Source organism: Dermochelys coriacea, chromosome 11 (genome assembly GCF_009764565.3).
Source record: "Dermochelys coriacea isolate rDerCor1 chromosome 11, rDerCor1.pri.v4, whole genome shotgun sequence".
Classification (NCBI taxonomy): Eukaryota; Metazoa; Chordata; order Testudines; family Dermochelyidae; genus Dermochelys; species Dermochelys coriacea.
Window position 1 is genome coordinate 59,527,630 of NC_050078.2, and position 19,643 is coordinate 59,547,272.

The window sequence follows — 19,643 nt, forward strand, 5'->3', positions numbered from 1 at the left end:
CTACCTCTGGCCTTTCCCCAGCTCTACTTCACTCTAGGTACCCTGGTGAGCTCCCAAGCAGCAGGCCTATCTCTTTCCACAGCTAGAGAGAGACTGCCTGAGCACCTGCCTCACAGCCTTTTATAAGGCCAGCTGCGGCCTGATTGGGACACGGCCCCAGCTCTGGCTGCCTTCCCCATCAGCCTAGCCTTTGGCTCGCAGCCCCAGCCCTCTCCCCGGGCTGGCTGTAACCCTTTCAGGCCTGGAGCAGGTGACGACCCTGCTACAGGCCCCCAAATAGTTATTTTATAAGCCAGGAAATGCTGGATCAGAGGTGCTATAGGCTTGCCTCCTCCTCTGACTCCTCCCAGCAGTCAAAGCTGGAGGTAGGAGAGTTTCCAAAAAGGAAGAAAATGGAGCTGTAGAGAAAAATTCCAAGAACCCTGGAAAAGAGAAGACAAGCTCAATTGTTAGTGTTTTAAAAATGCAGGAAGCAAGCCTATAGCACCTCTGTGCTCCAGCATTCCCTGGCTTGAAACCCTGAATATTGCCTTACTTAATTTATCTACATTTGAGGAAGTGGCATTCCTTGATGGTGCTTAACCTGCTCTTTTTACAGTAATTGTTATTGTTTCATTATGGTACATTTTCTTTTCCGCAATGCAACTACTTTGTATTTAGTTTAAGTGTTTTTAAAGTATTCCTCCAAGTGTAATAACACAGTTACCATATGTTATCTTTAATTTTCTGTCATATTTCCAGGGACTGCATGCAAGTACAGCAGAAGTGGAATCACTTACCCCTAAAAACCAGTTCACATTTTTCAATGGGGAATAATTATCACCCAGATCTAAATAACGGGCCAAATCATGCCATCAGTTATTAAGCAGAGCTCACCCTTGAAATGAATAGAGATTCACAGTATGGCCCAATGGGATTAGACTGTCTAGTTTTTCTAGAACAGCAATATTTTTAACAGACTATGCCTGGGCCCTGCAGACTTTCAGAAGAGACTAGAGTCCTGAGTATTTTTTGCTGTAAGGCTTATCTGTCTTTCTCTCTTCATGCACTTTTAACTATCTTCATTCAGGAGACTCCTACCATCATAATTTTTATATATAAAAGGATCCTGTTTTAGTGTTTAATATTACAAATGTTATATATTAAACATTAAAACAGCAAGGATCCTTTTCAAAAGCTAAGATGTAATGGCCAGGATCAACCAAGATATTACTTCAAACTTGGATTCCTTGATCCCATCAAGATGGAGAGGACAATATGTGCTTTAAAAATGTTCTAATGACAGCTGTTTTTAAACAATCTTTCAACACTGTTGGCACTTCACAGTCATAAAGGAAGTTAGTTAATTTTTTTATATCTAGGGTGCACAGGGAATCTTATTCCACACAGTATCTGAAGTTGAATTAGGAATGCATAGCCCAGCTTCATTCTGTATGGTCTATTCACATGTGGGACTCATATCCTATAGAGCCTTGCTACATTTAATACACATAAGTGTGCATTAAATGAAACAAAGTCTTGCCTCTCTTTTGGAAAAGCACTATAGAATGTAATAGGGATGAAACCAGTAATGTTCTGTATACATTTAATAGGATTCTACATATATGACTATGAAACTTATCGAAGAATATACTTGCTATTCTGTTCTATAGGTTATTTTTTTTAGACATTATGGAATTCTACAGCAGAGGTATGTCTGTTAAATTCTACCAGATGGTAGGGGAGAAAAAACCACAAACACACATATACATGCCTCTGGAAAGATTATCATTTCATCAAATTATATAGTACATTTCCATTAGGGCTCACTAAGCACCCATTTTGTATAGGACACCGTTCTGCTGTGGAAAGTAGTTTTATATTACAGAATGTCCTATTGTTTTTGTTTAAAAACACAATAGACTTCATACAAAAAGTGGATGAAAAGAAAATTAAGATCCTGATCCTGTTTTCAGTGGGCATCCTTGCTGATGTAGGGATCAGCCCATGTAGATCCAGTTGCAGGATCAGGGCCTACACAGTCAAACTGAAGCACTCCAAAATCAAGAAATTATGAAGTTAAGGTTACTTGTGCAACCTTAACTCTGCCACCTTGTATGTATGCATTTACAAGAGCCTTTAACTACATAATCACATATTCTTGTTCCTCCAGGTCTCAGATCACATTTAGTGAGCTGTGACTAACCCAGGGGTGCACTCACTGAATAGTGAAAATAAATATAGTTCAGTTGCCTAATTCGCTGTGAACCATCCAACCTGCACATTAACAGAGGCAGGGATGCTGAAGAAATAATAGTATCGGATCACATAATTAAAGATTGTATTGAAATGGCAGAAGCAAAAGAGGCCAATGTAAAGGTTAGTAAGCAACCTTAAATTTGGCATCCCCTGACTTCTGACGACTTCCTTTTGCAAACCTTAATGTAGAATAATATGGTTTTACACAAGGAGTTTAAATATATCTTGTTATAGTGGCCAAGGTCCTTTTCTCCTTAAATCTGCCATTAGCACATGGTATTTTGCCAAATTTTCTGTGAAAGGTTACTATAGAATCAAAAATAATTGGTTTATTAGAAGCTGTTGTCTGTCATAGTCGTGCTTGAGTTGACTTTTCTTGTTGATATTTAGACTAAACAATTATTTTGTTAGGTTGCTGTCCACAGTATGGATTTTATCATTATAATTAAGGCTACATTTTAGTCACAGATATTTTTAGTAAAAGTCATGGACAGGTCACGGGCAGTAAACAAAAATTCACGGCCCATGACCTGTCTATGACTTGTACTATATACCCCTGACTAAATCTTGGGAGGTGGAGGTGGCCCAGGGGTGTTGTGGGTGCTCAGGGGGGGGTATCCTGTGGGGCACCATGGGTGCTGAGTGGGCAGCCTGAGAACCCCACTGTTGCTTGGTCGGGGATTGGCAGGGCTGGCAGACTCCCTACCTGGCCTGCACCTTCCCAGAAGTGGTGACATCCCCCTCCCTCTGCTCCTAGGCAGAGGCGTGGCCAGGCAACTCTGCACGCTGCCTCTGCCCCGAGTGGGAGCTGCGGGGGCAGTGCCTTCAGGTGGAGACAGCACACAGAGCCACCTGGCTGCACTTCCGCCTAGGAGCCAAGGGATGTCTCCGGTTCCAGAGAGCCCCCCCAACCACCCAGAGTCTTCACCGCCTCTTGTGCCCCAGCCCTGAGCCCCCTCCCACACCCAAAATCCTGCTGCTACTGGGGGAGGGTGGCCCGAGACTGCCCCAGCAGCGATCAGTGCGGCTGGCCCAGGGGCTGCCTGAGCTGCTCAGCTGGGCCCCAGGCCAGCTGCACCAGATGCTGCAGAAGTCGCGGAGGTCCCGGAAAGTCACAGAATCTGCGACTTCCGTGACCTCCATGACAAACTCTCAGCCTTAATTATAACTGAATACGCATGGAATGGCCACATGTATTGTAATACTGAACTTAGTTCCCGCAGCCAGACATCCAAACTCTTCTTCCATAACTCCGCCTACCTCTGTCATCATAGTTTACCCCTGCCCTGATCCTGATTTTGCTGAAAAACTTCACTCACTCATTAGGAACCAATCCTGCAAACCTTTGGTCATGCGAGTAGCCCCACAGACTTCAATGGGGCTAGTCCTGTAAGAACTACCCAGGAGTATGGCATTTGCAGGGTCAACCTAATCACTTCCTCTCTGCAAGTCAATCCCCTCTATTATAATATTTTAAAAATCTTCATTCACATAACTTTCAGAGCTGAAAAAAGAACCAACCCAAAACACACACATCTGGACTACTCTCTCATTCAAAGAATTAGTGCCATTTCACCACGTGAGAGTTCTGTCTGTCTCAGAATCTAGCTCAAAACTGATTTGGAAACCTCTCACTCCATCTATAGATCAGCCATGATAAAGTTGATTCCAGAACAGGGATGCATAGCAATTTCTTCTGTTCTAAGCCTTGATGTGGAAAGTGCTGCATTATTTTTAGGAAATGTCTTAACCTTTTAAACTTTAATCAGAACAGATCTTGCTCCAGCTTTTTATTTGTAATGGCCCCAGAGTAAAGACAATATTGTAATCCTCCTGTGTCTTTATTTCTTTGAATGAGTGTTGATAGATAAGCATTTCATGATGTTGTGATTCAATGAAAAACCAGGGCCTTAAGATTATTATCCATTTCCACTGTATTTGGAAGAATCCTAAAAGCTAATTCTCTCTTTTCTTTAACTTTCCTCTTCTAGACATACAGTTTCATGGAAAACCTTAGGCACTGCAGCACCTGGATGTAGTCCTTGCAAAATGAGGGAAAAGAGTTCATATAACAATTCCTAATGACACCTTAGCAATTCACCAGTGTTCCAGTGGATACAGTATGGAAAATGTATACATTATAGACAAATAAACATTAACATTTGATAATGGACCTCTTAGGAATAAATATACACACATTTTAGAAAAAAGGAGTACTTGTGGCACCTTAGAGACTAACAAATTTATTTGAGCATAAGCTTTCGTGAGCTACAGCTCACTTCATCGGATGCATTCAGTGGAAAATACAGAGATTTATATACACACACAGAGAACATGAAACAATGGGTGTTACCATACACACTGTAACCAGAGTGATCACTTAAGGTGAGCTATTACCAGCAGGAGAGCGGGAGGGAGGAGGGAAGGGAGGAGAGGAAAACCCTTTTGTTAAACAAGGTGGGCCATTTCCAGCAGTTGACAAAAACGTCTGAGGAACAGTGGAGGATGGGGTGCGGGGATAAACATGGGGAAATAGTTTTACTTTGTGTAATGACACATCCACTCCCAGTCTCTATTCAAGCCTAAGTTAATTGTATCCAGTTTGCAAATTAATTCCAATTCAGCAGTCTCTCATTGGAGTCTGCTTTTGAAGTTTTTTTGTTGAAGTATTGCCACTTTTAGGTCTGTAATCGAGTGACCACAGAGATTTGAAGTGTTCTCCAACTGGTTTTTGAATGTTATAATTCTTGACATCTGATTTGTGTCCATTTATTCTTTTACGTAGAGACTGTCCAGTTTGACCAATTACATGGCAGAGGGGCATTGGTGGCACATGATGGCATATATCACATTGGTAGATGTGCAGGTGAACAAGCCTCTGATTATGTGTGGCTGATGAGATTAGGCCCTATGATGGTGTCCCCTGAATAGAAATGTGGACACAGTTGGAAATGGGCTAGGTTGCAAGGATAGGTTCCTGGGGTTAGTGGTTCTGTTGTGTGGTGTGTGGTTGCTGGTGAGTATTTGCTTCAGGTTGAGGGGCTGTCTGTAAGCAAGGACTGGCCTGTCTCCCAAGATCTGTGAAAGTGATTGGTCGTCCTTCAGGATAGGTTGTAGATCCTTGATGATGTGTTGGAGAGGTTTTAGTTGGGGGTTGAAGGTGATGGCTAGTGGCGTTCTGTTATTTTCTTTGTTGGGCCTGTTCTGTAGTAGGTGACTTCTACCCCCCCACCCCCCACTGTTCCTCAGACATTCTTGTCAACTGCTGGAAATGGCCCACCTTGATTATCACTACAAAAGGGTTTTTCCCCCCCAGCTCTCCTGCTGGTAATAGTTCACCTTAAGTGATCACTCTGGTTACAGTGTGTATGGTAACACCCATTGTTTCATGTTCTCTGTACATAAATCTCCCCACTGTATTTTCCACTGAATGCATCTGAAGAAGTGAGCTGTAGCTCACGAAAGCTTATGCTCAAATAAATTTGTTGGTCTCTAAGGGTGTCACAAGTACTCCTTTTTTTTTTTTGCGAATACAGACTAACACGGCTGCTACTCTGAAACAACACATTTTAGAGACCACATAGACTTATTCTTCATAAAGAAAAGTGTGAATGGCAGGTAGTATTGTTTCTTGGCAGACAGTATCGTAAATTAATAAGCAATCAATGGCTTCTCTAACGGTTACTTTGACCTAAGGTGATTCTAAAGTTATGTAAGTGATCCACAACTGGAAAAACTATGCAATGCAAAAATTCAGTACCAGAAGATTATACAGAATAATAAATAAGCAAAATAATAATTTATGCAAATAGAACTCCAAATATAAACTGAAACAGAGTTGTAATATATCTTTATTTAGCGCTGATAAAGCTTGATCAAAGGATGACAGACACACCAATAAACATTCAATCAGCAGAAACTACCTATTTCTAGGCTCCTTTGACGTAACAGAAGGCAGCCTTCATGCACCTAGCCTATATCTACTTACTTATATGGATCTCATCACCATAGCATTTTATCCACACAATATTTCTGTGATATAGGGAAATTATTATTCCATTTTACAGATGAGAAACTGAGGCACAGGGTAAATGAAGTTACTAAAATCATACAGGAATGCTATGGCAGAGACAAAAAATGAACCTAGGCTACAAAGTCCTAGCCCTATGCACTAGATAACCCATTCTCCCACCACTTACTCCAGAAGAGATAATTAATGTACTGTAGTTTACACGTCTGGATTTATTATTATCTGTGTACATTATTTTATATATCACTTACATAGCAACAGAAAAACTAAATGCTAAATCCACTCTAGTTAGAAAAGAATAATGTAGTTAAAATAAGTACACAGTTGTAGGAGCTACAGTAGAGATAAAAATGAAATAACATTAAAGTCATATGTTATTATCCCTCTGTTCTCACCACGATGGCAATTCTCATCCTTCTAGACTATCTGTCTAGTTCAACCCTTTTCTGTAAAGCCACCAAACAAACAAAATATCTGTAAGCAGATTGCCTTAAAATCTGTAGTCCAGAATTCATAATTACAGAACAAGATTACTTTATTGTTCAAATTGTTACCAAGTTGTTATGGTGCAGATTTTTATTAATACAACACATGCATAATATTGATAATCAGCTTGGATTTTCTGTACCTAGATAAATATGTTGTGTCTTGCTGCAAGAAGATACCTAGTAACCAATGTGACATAAACTCAAAGTACTTGTTATACAGTCATGATCTTGTCCAAGGAAACTGCCTGCTGTTTGTTTCTACTGGATTCAGGGAAAAATGACTTTGGGTACATTTTTGTGATAAGATTATACCAAGAATATATCTGACTCCTACCACCAATTTCTCATCCAAAGGGAAACAACCATGAAGGCCCCAAATTTGGCTAAATGTTTGGGCTAAAGGAATAACAATACTTTGCACTTCTATATTGCCTCCCATTCAAGGACCTCAGAGTGCTTTAAGACATAAGGGTTTGTCTACAAAGAAAAGATTTTTTTTCAGTATAGATATTTCCACTATAATTAAACTGGTATAGCTATTGCAAAAAAGTGCATCCGTGCTGCTTTGTTTATGCTGGCTTAATCGTCTTCCCTTGCAAATCATTGCACCCATGCAGAATGGAATGAGTTTTTCAAAATAACTGCTCTGTATTCTAGGTAGATATCCAATGGTTCAATGTTCTACTATTCGGCTCGATGCTTTCTGGGATTTTTCCTCACACCTCATTGTGGGATACTTACCATAACCTAACAGAAATCTGGGACTTGTACTCAAACTCAGAAACTCCCATGATTTCTTTCCTGGTACCCCATAATTCATCTGATTTAAGCACAGTAGCGCTATTTTCAAACTGCTATCAGGCAGCATGGAGGAAGCATTGCTAAGCACCACAATCTTGATCATCATTAATAAGAGACAGTATCCTTCAAACGTATTGGCAATCACAGAGGCTGGTGGCTTTGGATGAACTGGATGGCTTGGCAGCTGACCATGAGCATTATTGCCATGACACCATGTGAATACTGCTAGAGGAAGAGGAAACTTTCCAGCTAGCTCTGCATAATAATTTCCTGCAGCAGCTTCAGTTGATGGAGTGCCACTTCTGGGCTTGGCCACCTCGCACCAATTGGTGGGACAGAATAGTGCTGCTGAACTCTGATGACACCAGCAGTGGAAACAAAGATTCAGGATGCAGAAGGCTACTTTCCTTGAGATCTGTGCACAGCTTACCCTAGAGCTGCAGTAGTGAAATACCTACATGAAAGTTCCCCTCAGCATGGAGCAGCACGTGGAAGCTTGCCACGCCCGGTAGCAACTGCTCAGTAGCTAGCCACCAGTCTGGTGTTGGTAAGTCAACTGTCAAAGCTGTTCTCATCAAGGTGCACTCTTTTATTGAGAGACTGCTGCTGCCCCAGATTGTAAAGCTGAACAATGCACAGGACGTTGTTTTGGATTTGCATTGTTGAGGTTCCTGAATTGCATAGGGACCATTACTTCGCATAGGGACCCACGTACCTATTATTTGTCCCCATCCACTGGAGGCATCAGAGTTCATCATCAAGCAATACTCCTTGCTGTTGATGATACAAAGCCTGGTGACCTCCAAGAGTTCACCACTATTAAGGTGGGCTGATCTGGAAAGGTCCATGATCTTTAGAAACTCACCTCTGTTTTATGCAATGAAAAAAAATTGAACTTTGGCCCCCAAAACTACTCTGGACATTAATAGTGTTTTGATTGCTCCTGTTATTCTGAGAGACCCAGCTTAGCCTCTGCTTCCCTAGTTTATGAAACCTTTCACTGGCCACTTAGAAAGGAGCTGTTTAACTATACTCTGAGTACTTGCAAAATGACAATGGAGCATCCTTGAAAGCCTGAAGGGAAGGTAGAGGTGTCTCGTGACAAGTCTGGAAGTTTCTGAGTAATACCTACCTTTGTCATAGGTGTCATGGGTGCTTGCTGTGTTTTGCACAACATCTGAGAGCGAGGGAGGGTGGGTGAGAAGCAGAAGTTAAGAGACTTTCTAAATGATATGAGCAGCCAAAGAGGGTGCCTTTGCAAAATGCACCAGCTACTCAGGTTTGGATAGGCTGAAGAGATCTTGGCTGTCTGAGGGAAGGCCTTTTCACCAAGACCTGCAGCAGACAGGTTACTTTCTGGGGGCAAACTGTCCAGCACATAGAGAGGTTCCATGGTAGCCTGCCTGGAAAAAATACAGTCCAGCTGCTCATAGTAAGTGCATGTGCTGTGAGCATTCTCAGCAGTTTTGTTTTTGTCTTTTGTGTTCTTGTAATTCTGCCAGAGCTCTTTGCCTTTGGCACAGCACTGGGCCAGGCCCCAGAGTACCCCTTCTGCATTTTCTGCACATGCCATTCATAAATCTTTGTATTCCAGTGATTCCTGTTAAGATGGGACAGGACATGCCCTCTCCTCTCCATGTCTTCTGGAAAGGATGTCCAGGACCTCAGAATGGGACTACATAGACGCATGGGTCATGACTGGTATATTGGATTCAGTGTATGAATTTGCTAGGAGCTGGAACTGCAAAGGGGTGTGTTTAGGTATGTGCCAGAGTTTAAACAGGAAAGTGGTCAAGATGACCCTAGAGCAGTGGAGAGCACACGGATAACCAAACGTTCTCACCCAGATGTGAGGCAATGCAGTGTGGGATAATAGTGGGAGCGAGGTCTACCTGAAGCAGCACAGCTAATTCAAAATTAGGATGCATCCACCAGAACCTTATAGCAGTATAACTAATTCTGAAAGTTCTGTTGCTTCCAAAGCAGGTTTAATGAAAACAGGATAAAGACACCAGATAAACTGAGAAAAGAACTTTTGTGTATGGATGTAAGTCAGTTTGTGCCAAAGAAACTAAATTACAAAATAAATAAATCCCCTCTCCTTGTATACACAAGCTCCAAAATGTATATGGATGGTGCAAATGTACATGGATTGTGCACTCGGGAAGAGGCAGAACCTACTACCAGAACAGCCACTCCATGGTAAGCCCACCGTAAGTGATGTGCCCCTTCTGAGAGCATCTAGCCAGTGGATCTACTTGCCCAACTCTTGAAAGGATCCTCTGTGCTATTCTGTCACCCCTTCCTCCCCCCATCCCCCAAACACAGAGAAGCTTCACTAATACGTTATGTTCTATGCCTTCCATGCCTTGGCAGGGAACATTTGTCTGTAACAGAGTCCTCAAAAGGCCAGGTAGCGTAGTGGCATACACTCTAGCATACCCCTAGAACTGCCTCCTTGGATCACTTCCTACCATCTCCCCTATATCTGCAAGCCCAACATGAGATAGAAAAAGACAAGTGAACCTTCAGCCCCAATCGGCCTCAGCTGGCCGACTTCATCCTCACACGGAGGCTTCTTCAGCACGCTTCTTCAGGAGCCTCTGGATAAATAGGTCCATCTTCCTCCCTTATCTCAGCTGAATTGTCCCTTTTAAGCTTCATCTCCATTTGCACATGCTTTGCAGGTTTGGATGGTTGGGGCTATCTGAGCTGAGTATTGTCCTTTAACCCTTTTGGGCCAGTGTGGGGTTTGGCCATCCCATTACATTTAACAAATTTCAAAATGTCTTAGGCTAGGCTGGGGCTCCTAATGGCCACACATTGTCAGCACCAGCCCCCTCTCCTATCAGCCAGCCAGACAGGAAGCTAACCTCCAACAATCAAATTAACCCAATACCATGATTTTTCCAACAGTGGGGAGGCAGAAGCAGACATTCCCCACTTCTGCCTCCTTGTTGTTAGCCAAATCTCAATACGGGGCTAATTTCAGGCTTTCCCATGCAGTCATTATTTACACAGGGGCTTAACATCGTAACATAGCAGCTCAACAAGGTATTATTTGAACTCAGTACTATCACTCTGCATGACATGGATTTTTCAGCATGTGGCCATGACATCATATTGAGACATGCAACAATTCTGGCATAGTGCCATGATGTCTTGACATCATGCTCATTTCACATGGCACTGCAACACTGCATCACAATGCAGCAGTGTGACATCATCCTACTGTAACTCAGCACTGGGCTGTGACACCAGGCTGCTTCAACACAGCCCTGTGGCAAGGCACTGAGATGTGGTGCTCCTGTAAGGCAGCCCCGCGAGGCTGGTTATGGTGCTGTTACCCCAAAGTCTCTGTAAGGAATAGTAAGGAAGTGACATATACAACAGGTTCGACTCCTACCAGCATCTATCAACTGGGAGAATTAGAAATTTGTGTGCCTCCCACCCATGTTGCATTGAAATAAAGGATAGAAAGAATATAACCTTAAAACAGAAAGAAGATTTATGAAGGGATAGATACAACTAGGGAAGATTTACTATGGGGAACACAACAAATACCCACAAATAGATTCCAACAGGGGCATAAAGCCCAGACCCTTAAACTGTCCCTTGGTTAAACTAATAAATGCCCGAAAAATAATTACTCTCTCCTAGCTGCAGAAAGAGGGCACCGACAACTGATGGTTTGTCTCAGGATCTCTGGAACATCGGAGGATCTGCCTCTCTATAGCCAAAGCAGATCAACAGATCTGAGCTGACAGCAAAGCCTTCACTGGATCCTTTGGTGGATTACAGGAGCCAGGTAAGTATCAGAGTCCTTGACAGATGTTAGTAGCCGGAGTCTTGATCCGATGCGGCGCAAAGAACCTGGACGTGGCTGCCTCGATGGTGGACAGCGCCTGCGTCGCCACTGACACCCTTGTTCGCTCTCTGTGGTGCACAGTCCTGAGACGCACGCTGACAGGCCCTGCCCCCAACCGCTTCCAGCCAGTTCACTGTCCCTCAGGTTCCATGAGGGAAAAGAGAGTTTTGGCGGGAAAGCGCCATGAAGAAAGGGTACCAAGATGGAGTTCAAACCCTTCCTATCAGAGGCACCATCTTGAATTTCTAAACTCCATTTTTAATTGCAGCAACATTCATAACGGAATATGACCACGTACCAAAATCACCTTACAGAGCCATTTAAAGCCAGCCCCATTGCTTTGCATTGCGATGTGGAACCACGCTCTGCCACTGCAGCGGGCCCAGGCAGGCAGACTGGGCACCCCCTGGGCCTGGCTGCAGGGTCAGCAATGGGCACTTACCTGCGCTTTTACATGCGCTGCCTCATGCCTTAGGAGGGAGCCGTTATAACCGTTGCAAGTAGGGTGAACGGACAACAAATGGGGAAAAACGGGAGAAGGGGTGGGGGGGGCAATAGGAGCCTATATAAGAGAAAGACCCCAAAATCGCGACTGTCCCGATAAAACCAGGACATCTGGTCACCCTAGCTGGAAAACGTCTGCGACACGCGCAGGAGCTGTGCGCATGCGTATCGCCGGCCCCATCATCCCTCTCTCACGTTGGTCTTTCCCCTGTTCCATTTCCGAGAAGACGCGGGAAGCGAAACCGCCAATAGGGGGAGAGCTCCCCCAGACCACGCCCCGAACTCTATCTCTGCGGATAGGCCTCGCCCCCTCCGTTCCGGCGGCACCGCCCCTCGGCTCGCGCCTGCGCGGTAGGCAGGCGGCAGGTGTGGCCTGCTGCTGCGGGGCTGGTGGCTCCTATGAGCAGGCGCTGGCGCTGCTCGCCCCCCGCCAGCGCGGTGCTGAGGGGCCTGGTCGGCTCGGCCTTCCTCTGCCTGGCCAGGGCCATGAGCCAGTGCCCAGCCCCGGCGACCTGCGGGGCGGGGCCCTCGGGCGGCGGCTCCTCCTCCGCCCGCCTCAGCCCCCCTTGGCTGCGGCTGCCGCAGGTGCCGGGCGCCGACCCCTGCCGGACCAACGACCTGTTGCTGCTGCTGCCGCCGCCGGAGCAGCCGCAGCCGCCTCGGCACCATGTCGTCTATTTCCCGGGGGACGTGCAGGTACCTGCCCGGCGGGCGGGGAGATGGGCCGGGGGGCCCCGCTGCCCCGGGCTCTTCCCTTCCCCCCCCCCCGTGCAAACTCATGGAGGCGGAGATGGGGCCGCCTCCTGCCCCCGCTCACGGGGAGGAGGAGGAGGGCGAGGAGGGCAGACCGGCTGCCCCAGGTGTGTTCTCCCCCATACAGCCCCCGGGGGGGGGATTAACCGGCTGCCCCAGGTGTGTTCTCCCCCATACAGCCCCCGGGGGAGGGGGGGGAGATCAACCGGCTGCCCCAGGTGTGTTCTCCCCCATACAGCCCCCGGGGGAGGGGGGGGAGATTAACCGGCTGCCCCAGGTGTGTTCTCCCCCATACAGCCCCCGGAGGGGGAGGGTTAACCGGCTGCCCCAGGTGTGTTCTCCCCCATACAGTCCCCGGGGGGGGAGGGTTAACCGGATATCCCAGGTGTGTTCTCCCCCATACAGTCCCCGGGGGGGGAGGGTTAACCGGATATCCCAGGTGTGTTCTCCCCCATACAGTCCCCGGGGGGGAGGGTTAACCGGATATCCCAGGTGTGTTCTCCCTGTACTAATAAAAGCCAAGTTAAACCGACTATTGCAAGGAGGGCAGAATTTTGTTATGTTGTGGCATTTTCAGATTTGCTTAGTGTGCTGCTCTCCTAGCTCCTGTCACTGTGTCCATTAGAAACAGTTAATACCCACAGCAGGTGTTAAACAATGCAGGAAGCTAAAGGCATGCTGTCAATTGGGATACTTGGGAATGTTGCTGCTGTTTGGGCAGGATGGTGTCCCTAGCTTCTCTTTGCCAGAAGCTGGAAGGGGTGATGGGATGGATCAACTCATAATTACCTGTTCTGTTCATTCCCTCTGGGGCACCTGGCATTGGCCACTGTAGGAATACAGGATACTGGGCTAGATGGACCTTTGATCTGACCCACTATGGCCGTTCTTGTGGCTAGCATTATAAAAATGCAGCTAGAGAGAAATACAGTCCTGTCCATTAGCGTGGAATATCAGTGTGCTTATCTTATATAGTATGCATTACAACTCAATGTTAAACATATTGTGTGCTTGGATCTGTTGGGAGCTACTTAAATTTGGATACAGTGAGAGTTACTGTTGGATACAATTAAATAGGGTGAAAGTCAATGCCTGATTTGTTTCATCTCAATGTAGTGTGTGCACTACAGTTTTGGTTAGAGTAAACAGCTACTTATTGTAAAATTGAATTGGTTTATTAGGGTGAAAATAGATTTCACTAAGATGATGTGTGCATGTGTGTATGGAAATTATTTTTAAAAAATTAATAAAACAATATTGGTGTGAAATCAAGTGGTCAAAAGTTAAGGTTGCTCTAGAATGTTAGCAATTTATCCATACATTATCAGCAGTAATATAATAAATCTAATGAGAAACAGGACATGGTCAATCTCAAACTGTTGAGCAGCATTAGCTCCTGTATCTTCTGGCTCTTGAGTGCTTCCGTTTCTCAGCTCTAATGTTCAGTTAACAGGGGGTAGGGGCGGGGCATAAATCAGCATTCATGTCGGGCTCTCTGTCAGTGCCTGGGCAAGCTAAAGATCCAATTAGCAGACCAAATTCAGTGATGCACCCTGGTCATATGGCACCTGACGCACATTGCACATATGCTAAGAAGAGGTTAACTCTGACAGTTACTCCCCATGCATTAATGCATTATAAAATGTCAAGTCTAGCTATTTAGATTTGGAAGCTAACAAGCTACACAAGTGAAGTTTATAAACTGCTTGAACCAGGGCGAGTAGGCTTGTTCTTTCACAGAAACACTTACCTAAAACCGGATACAGACTAACACGGCTGCTACTCTGACTTCAATATTTCTATGGTGAAGAAAGCAGGAGAGTAACTTTTTGTTAGGGGGAAAAAACCCTTTTCCTCCTTCATAACCAGAATGGAGCACAAAAACTGCACAAACACAGTTTTATCTGACTTTTTAACCTTTTAAGGTTTGTGACTGTGCAAAGAAGCATAGACTTTGTCCTCTGTAAACTAGGTCTGGCTTATTAAGATTTGTCTCATTTCTCTTGCATTATCCTTCATGAAAAGCTAGACTTTGTCCTCTGTAAACTAGGTCTGGCTTATCAAGATTTGTCTCATTTCTCTTGCATTATCCTTCATGAAAAGCTAATAGAATAGAAATAGGACTGTGGAAGACCACCCATAGTTCTCGGAGTTGTTTTTGTTTGCAGTATTAGCAAGGTGGATATAAGTAGACTGCATTAACATCATAAAATGAAATGAGATTGATGTCTTTGGTTAGTTTCCTGTGCAATATTTATACTTAGTGATGTTAACAATAGTTTTACATTATAAGTTTTAAGGCCAAACTATAATGGTGAATTAATATTTTTGTGAGGCTGAATATAGTTTAATGTATTCTGTAGTCTACAGAATCTTAGCCTTTTGAAGTGGGAATTCACCAGAAAACAATAAATATCAACACTTGGAGACTGAATGTTGTATTTGGGTAATATTTTGCTATACTGTGTGCAGTGAGCAATATCTTTTAAGACTTGTTTAAGTTTCCATATTTTACTTATCAGAAAGAAAACACATGCTTCCCATTTGGAGATTAACCTCATCCTGTGATCCTGGGTCGGGGTGAAAGTAAGTTAGAGGATTTACTGGTATGCCAGAGTCCTGAACAGGGGGCGCGGCCTCAACCAGAAGAGGCAGGGCCTTAAATCCCCAGGCCCTTTAAGTCTTGATTTAAAGGGCCAGGGCTCCAGCTGTGGTAGTGGCAGCTGGGAGCCTGAGGCCCTTTAAATCACCCCCAAGCTACCAGCTGCAGAGGCAGCTGGGAGTCCTGGGACTTGGGAGTGATTTAAAGGGCCCAGGGCTCCAGCTGCTGCTACTGCAGCGGAGCCCCGGGCCCTTTAAATCACTGAGGAGCCCTGGGGGCTCCCGGGTGCCACTGCTAACCCTGGGCTCTGGCAGAGCTTTAAAGGGCCTGGGGCTCTGCTGTGGTAGCAGCTGCTGGAGCCCTGAGCCCTCTAAATCCCTGCCTGAACCCTGCTTCCTGAGCCCTGGGGTAGCGGTGTCTGGGCTCCATCGGGGATTTAAAGGGCCCCGGGGCTCCAGGTGCTGCTACCACCCTGGCCCTTTAAATGCCTGCCGGAGCCCCACTGACACTACCCCAGGGCTATGGCAGCAGGGCTCAGGCGGGGATTTAAAGGGCCAGGGCGGTAGTGGCAGCTGGAGCTCCGGGGCCCTCTAAATCCCCGCTGTAGCCCTGCTGCTGCTACCTGAGGGCTTTAAATTGCCCTCTTGGAAAGCCGGTCCTGGTATGGCGCACCGGCTCTTACTGGTATGCTGTACCGGGGCGTACTGGCTTACTTTCACCTCTGTCCTGGGTGTTGAATATCTCAAAGATGTACTTTTCGAAGGACAATCATGTATCCCTCTCTAGCAGCCAGACATAGCCCTTTCCATAAGTACTTGTGCTAGAGAGTCTGAAACAAACCGAGAGTTAAACCTGTGCTCACCAGAAACACTGCACTCTTACAACATAGTAATGTATTGTCTGTCTTGTTTCTTTCAGAACTATCGTGACGTTATGGTCTGCCACCCAGAAAACTTTCAATGGGAGTGCTGGAGTTTAGAAAACATTGCTACCATACTCGCTCACCGATTCCCTAATAGCTATGTTTGGGTTGTAAAATGTTCCCGTATGCATCTGCACAAATTCAGCTGCTATGATAATTTTGTGGCAAGCAATTTGTTTGGAGCACCAGAACACAGCAGTGACTTTGGAGCTTTCACACACCTTCATGCGTTGCTAGTTAATGCATTCAGTGTCACCCAGAACATTTTGCTTTCCCAAAAGAGTATGTATAGTTTCAACAAAGATGCAACGATAGCTGTTTGTAAATCAAAATCTGTTCCTACTACAAATGGCTGTCCAGCATCAGAGAGAGAGAGAAATTGGGAACATTCTGATAATTCTGCTATGAATTTTGGTACACCATCTGTTATAGGTGAAGCATCATTTACCTTGATTGGCTTCAGTAAAGGTTGTGTGGTTTTGAACCAGCTGCTTTATGAGTTAAAAGAAGCTAAAAATGACAAGAACGCAGATGCCTTTATAAAAAATATAAGAGCATTTTACTGGCTGGATGGTGGTCACTCTGGAGGAAGCAATACTTGGGTTACTAACCCTGAAGTGTTGAAAGAATTTGCAGAAACAGGGATTGCAGTTCATGCTCATGTTACACCTTACCAAGTGTTTGATACAATGAGGTCATGGATTGGGAAGGAGCACAAGAAATTTGTGCAGATTCTTGAAGAATTTGGTGTGCAAGTAGATAAACTGCTTCATTTTGCAGATGAAGTCCCTTCCTTAGATAACCACTTCAGAGTTCATGAAGTATTTTGAGACTTTGAATACACATCCGTGTACTATATTCTTTGCAAAAGCACTTTTGACATAAGTCTTGTAATGTTGACTTACCTTTTGTTTTGCGCTGACGGTCTCTACAGAAGAGTACTAAGCCCATTATAATGTGTTAATCTGTGTGTGTGTGTATATATATATATATATAAATTCATGTGGTTTCAGAAGGGGCTTGGTAAGAGAGCCTGTATGCCTGTGCTGATATTCCTATAGCAAGAGGGAGCGTATTACTCTTGGGAAAAAAGTAACAACTGTCCATATATAGATGTATTTTTCAACATAACAGATGGACATTTTTGTGTAAAATGTTTGTATTTAATCTGAAGCTGATTTCTGTGGCCAAAATTTTCAACCCTGCTGCCTGAAGTTAGGCTTCTAAGTCATATATTGCTGTCAGTAGGCGTTGTAGGTGCTCAGTACCTCTGAATGTCAGGCCACTTTAATTGGGAAACTTTAATTGACCTCTGCCAGTAGAAGACAGCAATCTTTTAGCTTTTTGGGATAAAGGAAAAAATGATAGTTGGAACAGTCTTGATTATATACTTCAATGCAAATTGTACTATTTGGATAGTTTAAATCTGCTAGTTCTGTAACTTTCCCTAAATGAAGCAAAAGTACAAATGACATTTACTTCTGGAATAATGGTGGCAATCTATTCTTCCTAATAACCACAGAAAGGGCAAGGTGCTTATGAAGTTCCATTAACTAATTGCTAACCATCTGCCAGCGAATAGCCTTTCATTTGGGGACTAGAGAATATTAAACATATAGGTATAATTTTTAAAATGACCAAGAATGCTTTCTAGTATTTAGTTTACTATTGTTTCAACATTCCCTATTCATATTGAGGCTTGACTAACTTCTACAACTCGTATGCTTTGACCACTTCTCACAAGATAGCTTTTCTCTTTAAATGGTTACCATAGAACAAACTAGTATAGTTTCACTGCTTAACCTGCTGTTCCACAATTCCATCATAATTTAAATTCAATTTTAGTACAAACCTACACTGTTACATTTACACTTCTATAAAGCACTAATAGAATCCTTGACTGTTTTATGGTTTAGTCAGTCACTGAGTATTTTTTCAATAAAAGATGGAATAATTAAGTGGATACAAATGTTCAAATTTAATGTTTTAGCAGTATTTTTACACATCTCCTTACATATGTTGATGCTGTATCAGTAAAACAAAGGGGGATAAAAAAATTGCTACAGCGAATGTTCCAGAGATTTAAAAGTATACACACTTCTACACTAAACAGGTAATGAGGAACCTTGACAGTTTCACAGAGCTGAGTCTTGTGCTAAAGGGCATTCTACTATATACAGTTAGGAGAAATATTTTATTGTCCCTCATGACAAACAGCAGATCATCTTATGCCTTTAAGTAAGCCACTTTGACAACACTAGATATAAGCAGTACATAATTTCCAGAAATCCACAATAAAGTATACCTCATGCCAGTTAACTGCAGAGTCCTTGTTTAATGTAATTAGTTTTTACATTCACACGGAGGTGGTTCCCCCATAAAAATACTTACTTTCTATAATGTTTGCACATATTTTTAGCATGCACTGAAGTAAATGAGGCACAATCCACTAGAACACTGCAACTGGCTAGAGAAAGTGAAAATACAACAGCCAAAATATTTCAAATTAAAAAATAGGGACAAATAGTAAATCTTAGAATGAGAACCACTCTTAAAGATGGAAACTATAATATGATCAAATGTACCGACTACTGTAAGCCACTTCTGTTGTACTGATGATTCCGATTTACTTAGGACAATCATCCAGACACCTTGAGAGCACTGCCAAACAGTATAAATAGCTCTTCTCATAGGTTTGTAATATCCTCTTAAAAGTGAAACTTTCCACTTTGGCTAGCACTGAATATTGTTTTGAAGTGTGCCTATTGCAGATTAGACAATTCTCTTTTCTTTGTGTACCAAGATTAGTATCTGCACAACTTTGGAAAAGTTTCTTCACTATGCACACACACCAGACCAGTAAGGAGCATAAGGTGCATCTTTCAGTCTAAGAGTGGATGATGTGCTTAAGACCTCTCAATTGGTAGATTTTTATTAAACAGTCTACAAAATGTGTGCTTTGTTTTCTTTAAAGCATATATTTTTCAAATAGAAAAACCCTGATTCCCACTTCTTGTGTCGTTAAGAGTGCTCCTGGGGTAATCCTCTATTTTGGAATGTGTATATAAAGAAGGGTTGTTAAAAATGTATTGAAAAGATAATCAAGGGGTAGTGCTGGCTAAAGCTTCCAATGAAACTTGAATAGCAGCAGAAGCTGGATATCACATCCTTGTGGAAAGTTTAATGATTATGAATTCATTTTATATACTATAACTTTCTCTATTGTTTAAAGCACTTTAATCTGCAATTACTGAATAGGCTAATTTTTTGTTCATTCATGAGTAAACATTTAAGCCTAAGTAGATTTAACCTTAACAGGTAGTTTTACTCTGAAAAGTGGCTTTGTAAAACATGGTATTTAGTGTGCAATATTTTTCATTTGCTTCCATATCAATTGCGCTAAGTTGACAAGTAAAAAAGATTTCTCTGGAGTCTAG

At 43.5% G+C, this 19,643-nt stretch overlaps 1 protein-coding gene across 2 annotated transcripts; it reads left to right on the forward strand.

The window, feature by feature from the left end:
- Window positions 1-11,048: 11,048 nt before the first annotated feature.
- Window positions 11,049-17,291, forward strand: C11H2orf69 (chromosome 11 C2orf69 homolog). 2 transcript variants are annotated; one of them, XM_043505545.1, is made up of 2 exons: window positions 11,049-12,625; window positions 15,205-15,268. In XM_043505545.1, the coding sequence occupies exons 1-2, from the start codon at window positions 12,329-12,331 to the stop codon at window positions 15,235-15,237; spliced, it is 330 nt and encodes a 109-aa protein (XP_043361480.1). In that variant the 5' UTR covers window positions 11,049-12,328; the 3' UTR covers window positions 15,238-15,268. The 2 variants fall into 2 exon arrangements, with proteins under 2 accessions (XP_043361480.1, XP_038278407.1); XM_038422479.2 differs by lacking the exon at window positions 15,205-15,268 and adding an exon at window positions 16,203-17,291 and having other exon boundaries at window positions 12,132-12,625.
- Window positions 17,292-19,643: the final 2,352 nt, after the last annotated feature.

What these genes read in the sequence shown, in the direction of transcription:
- C11H2orf69 (XM_038422479.2), top strand. Translation starts at nt 12,329, where the DNA reads ATGAGCAGGCGCTGGCGCTGCTCGCCCCCCGCCAGCGCGGTGCTGAGG. An exon ending in ATTTCCCGGGGGACGTGCAG is followed by an intron (nt 12,626 to 16,202) that starts GTACCTGCCCGG and finishes TGTTTCTTTCAG; the next exon opens with AACTATCGTGACGTTATGGT.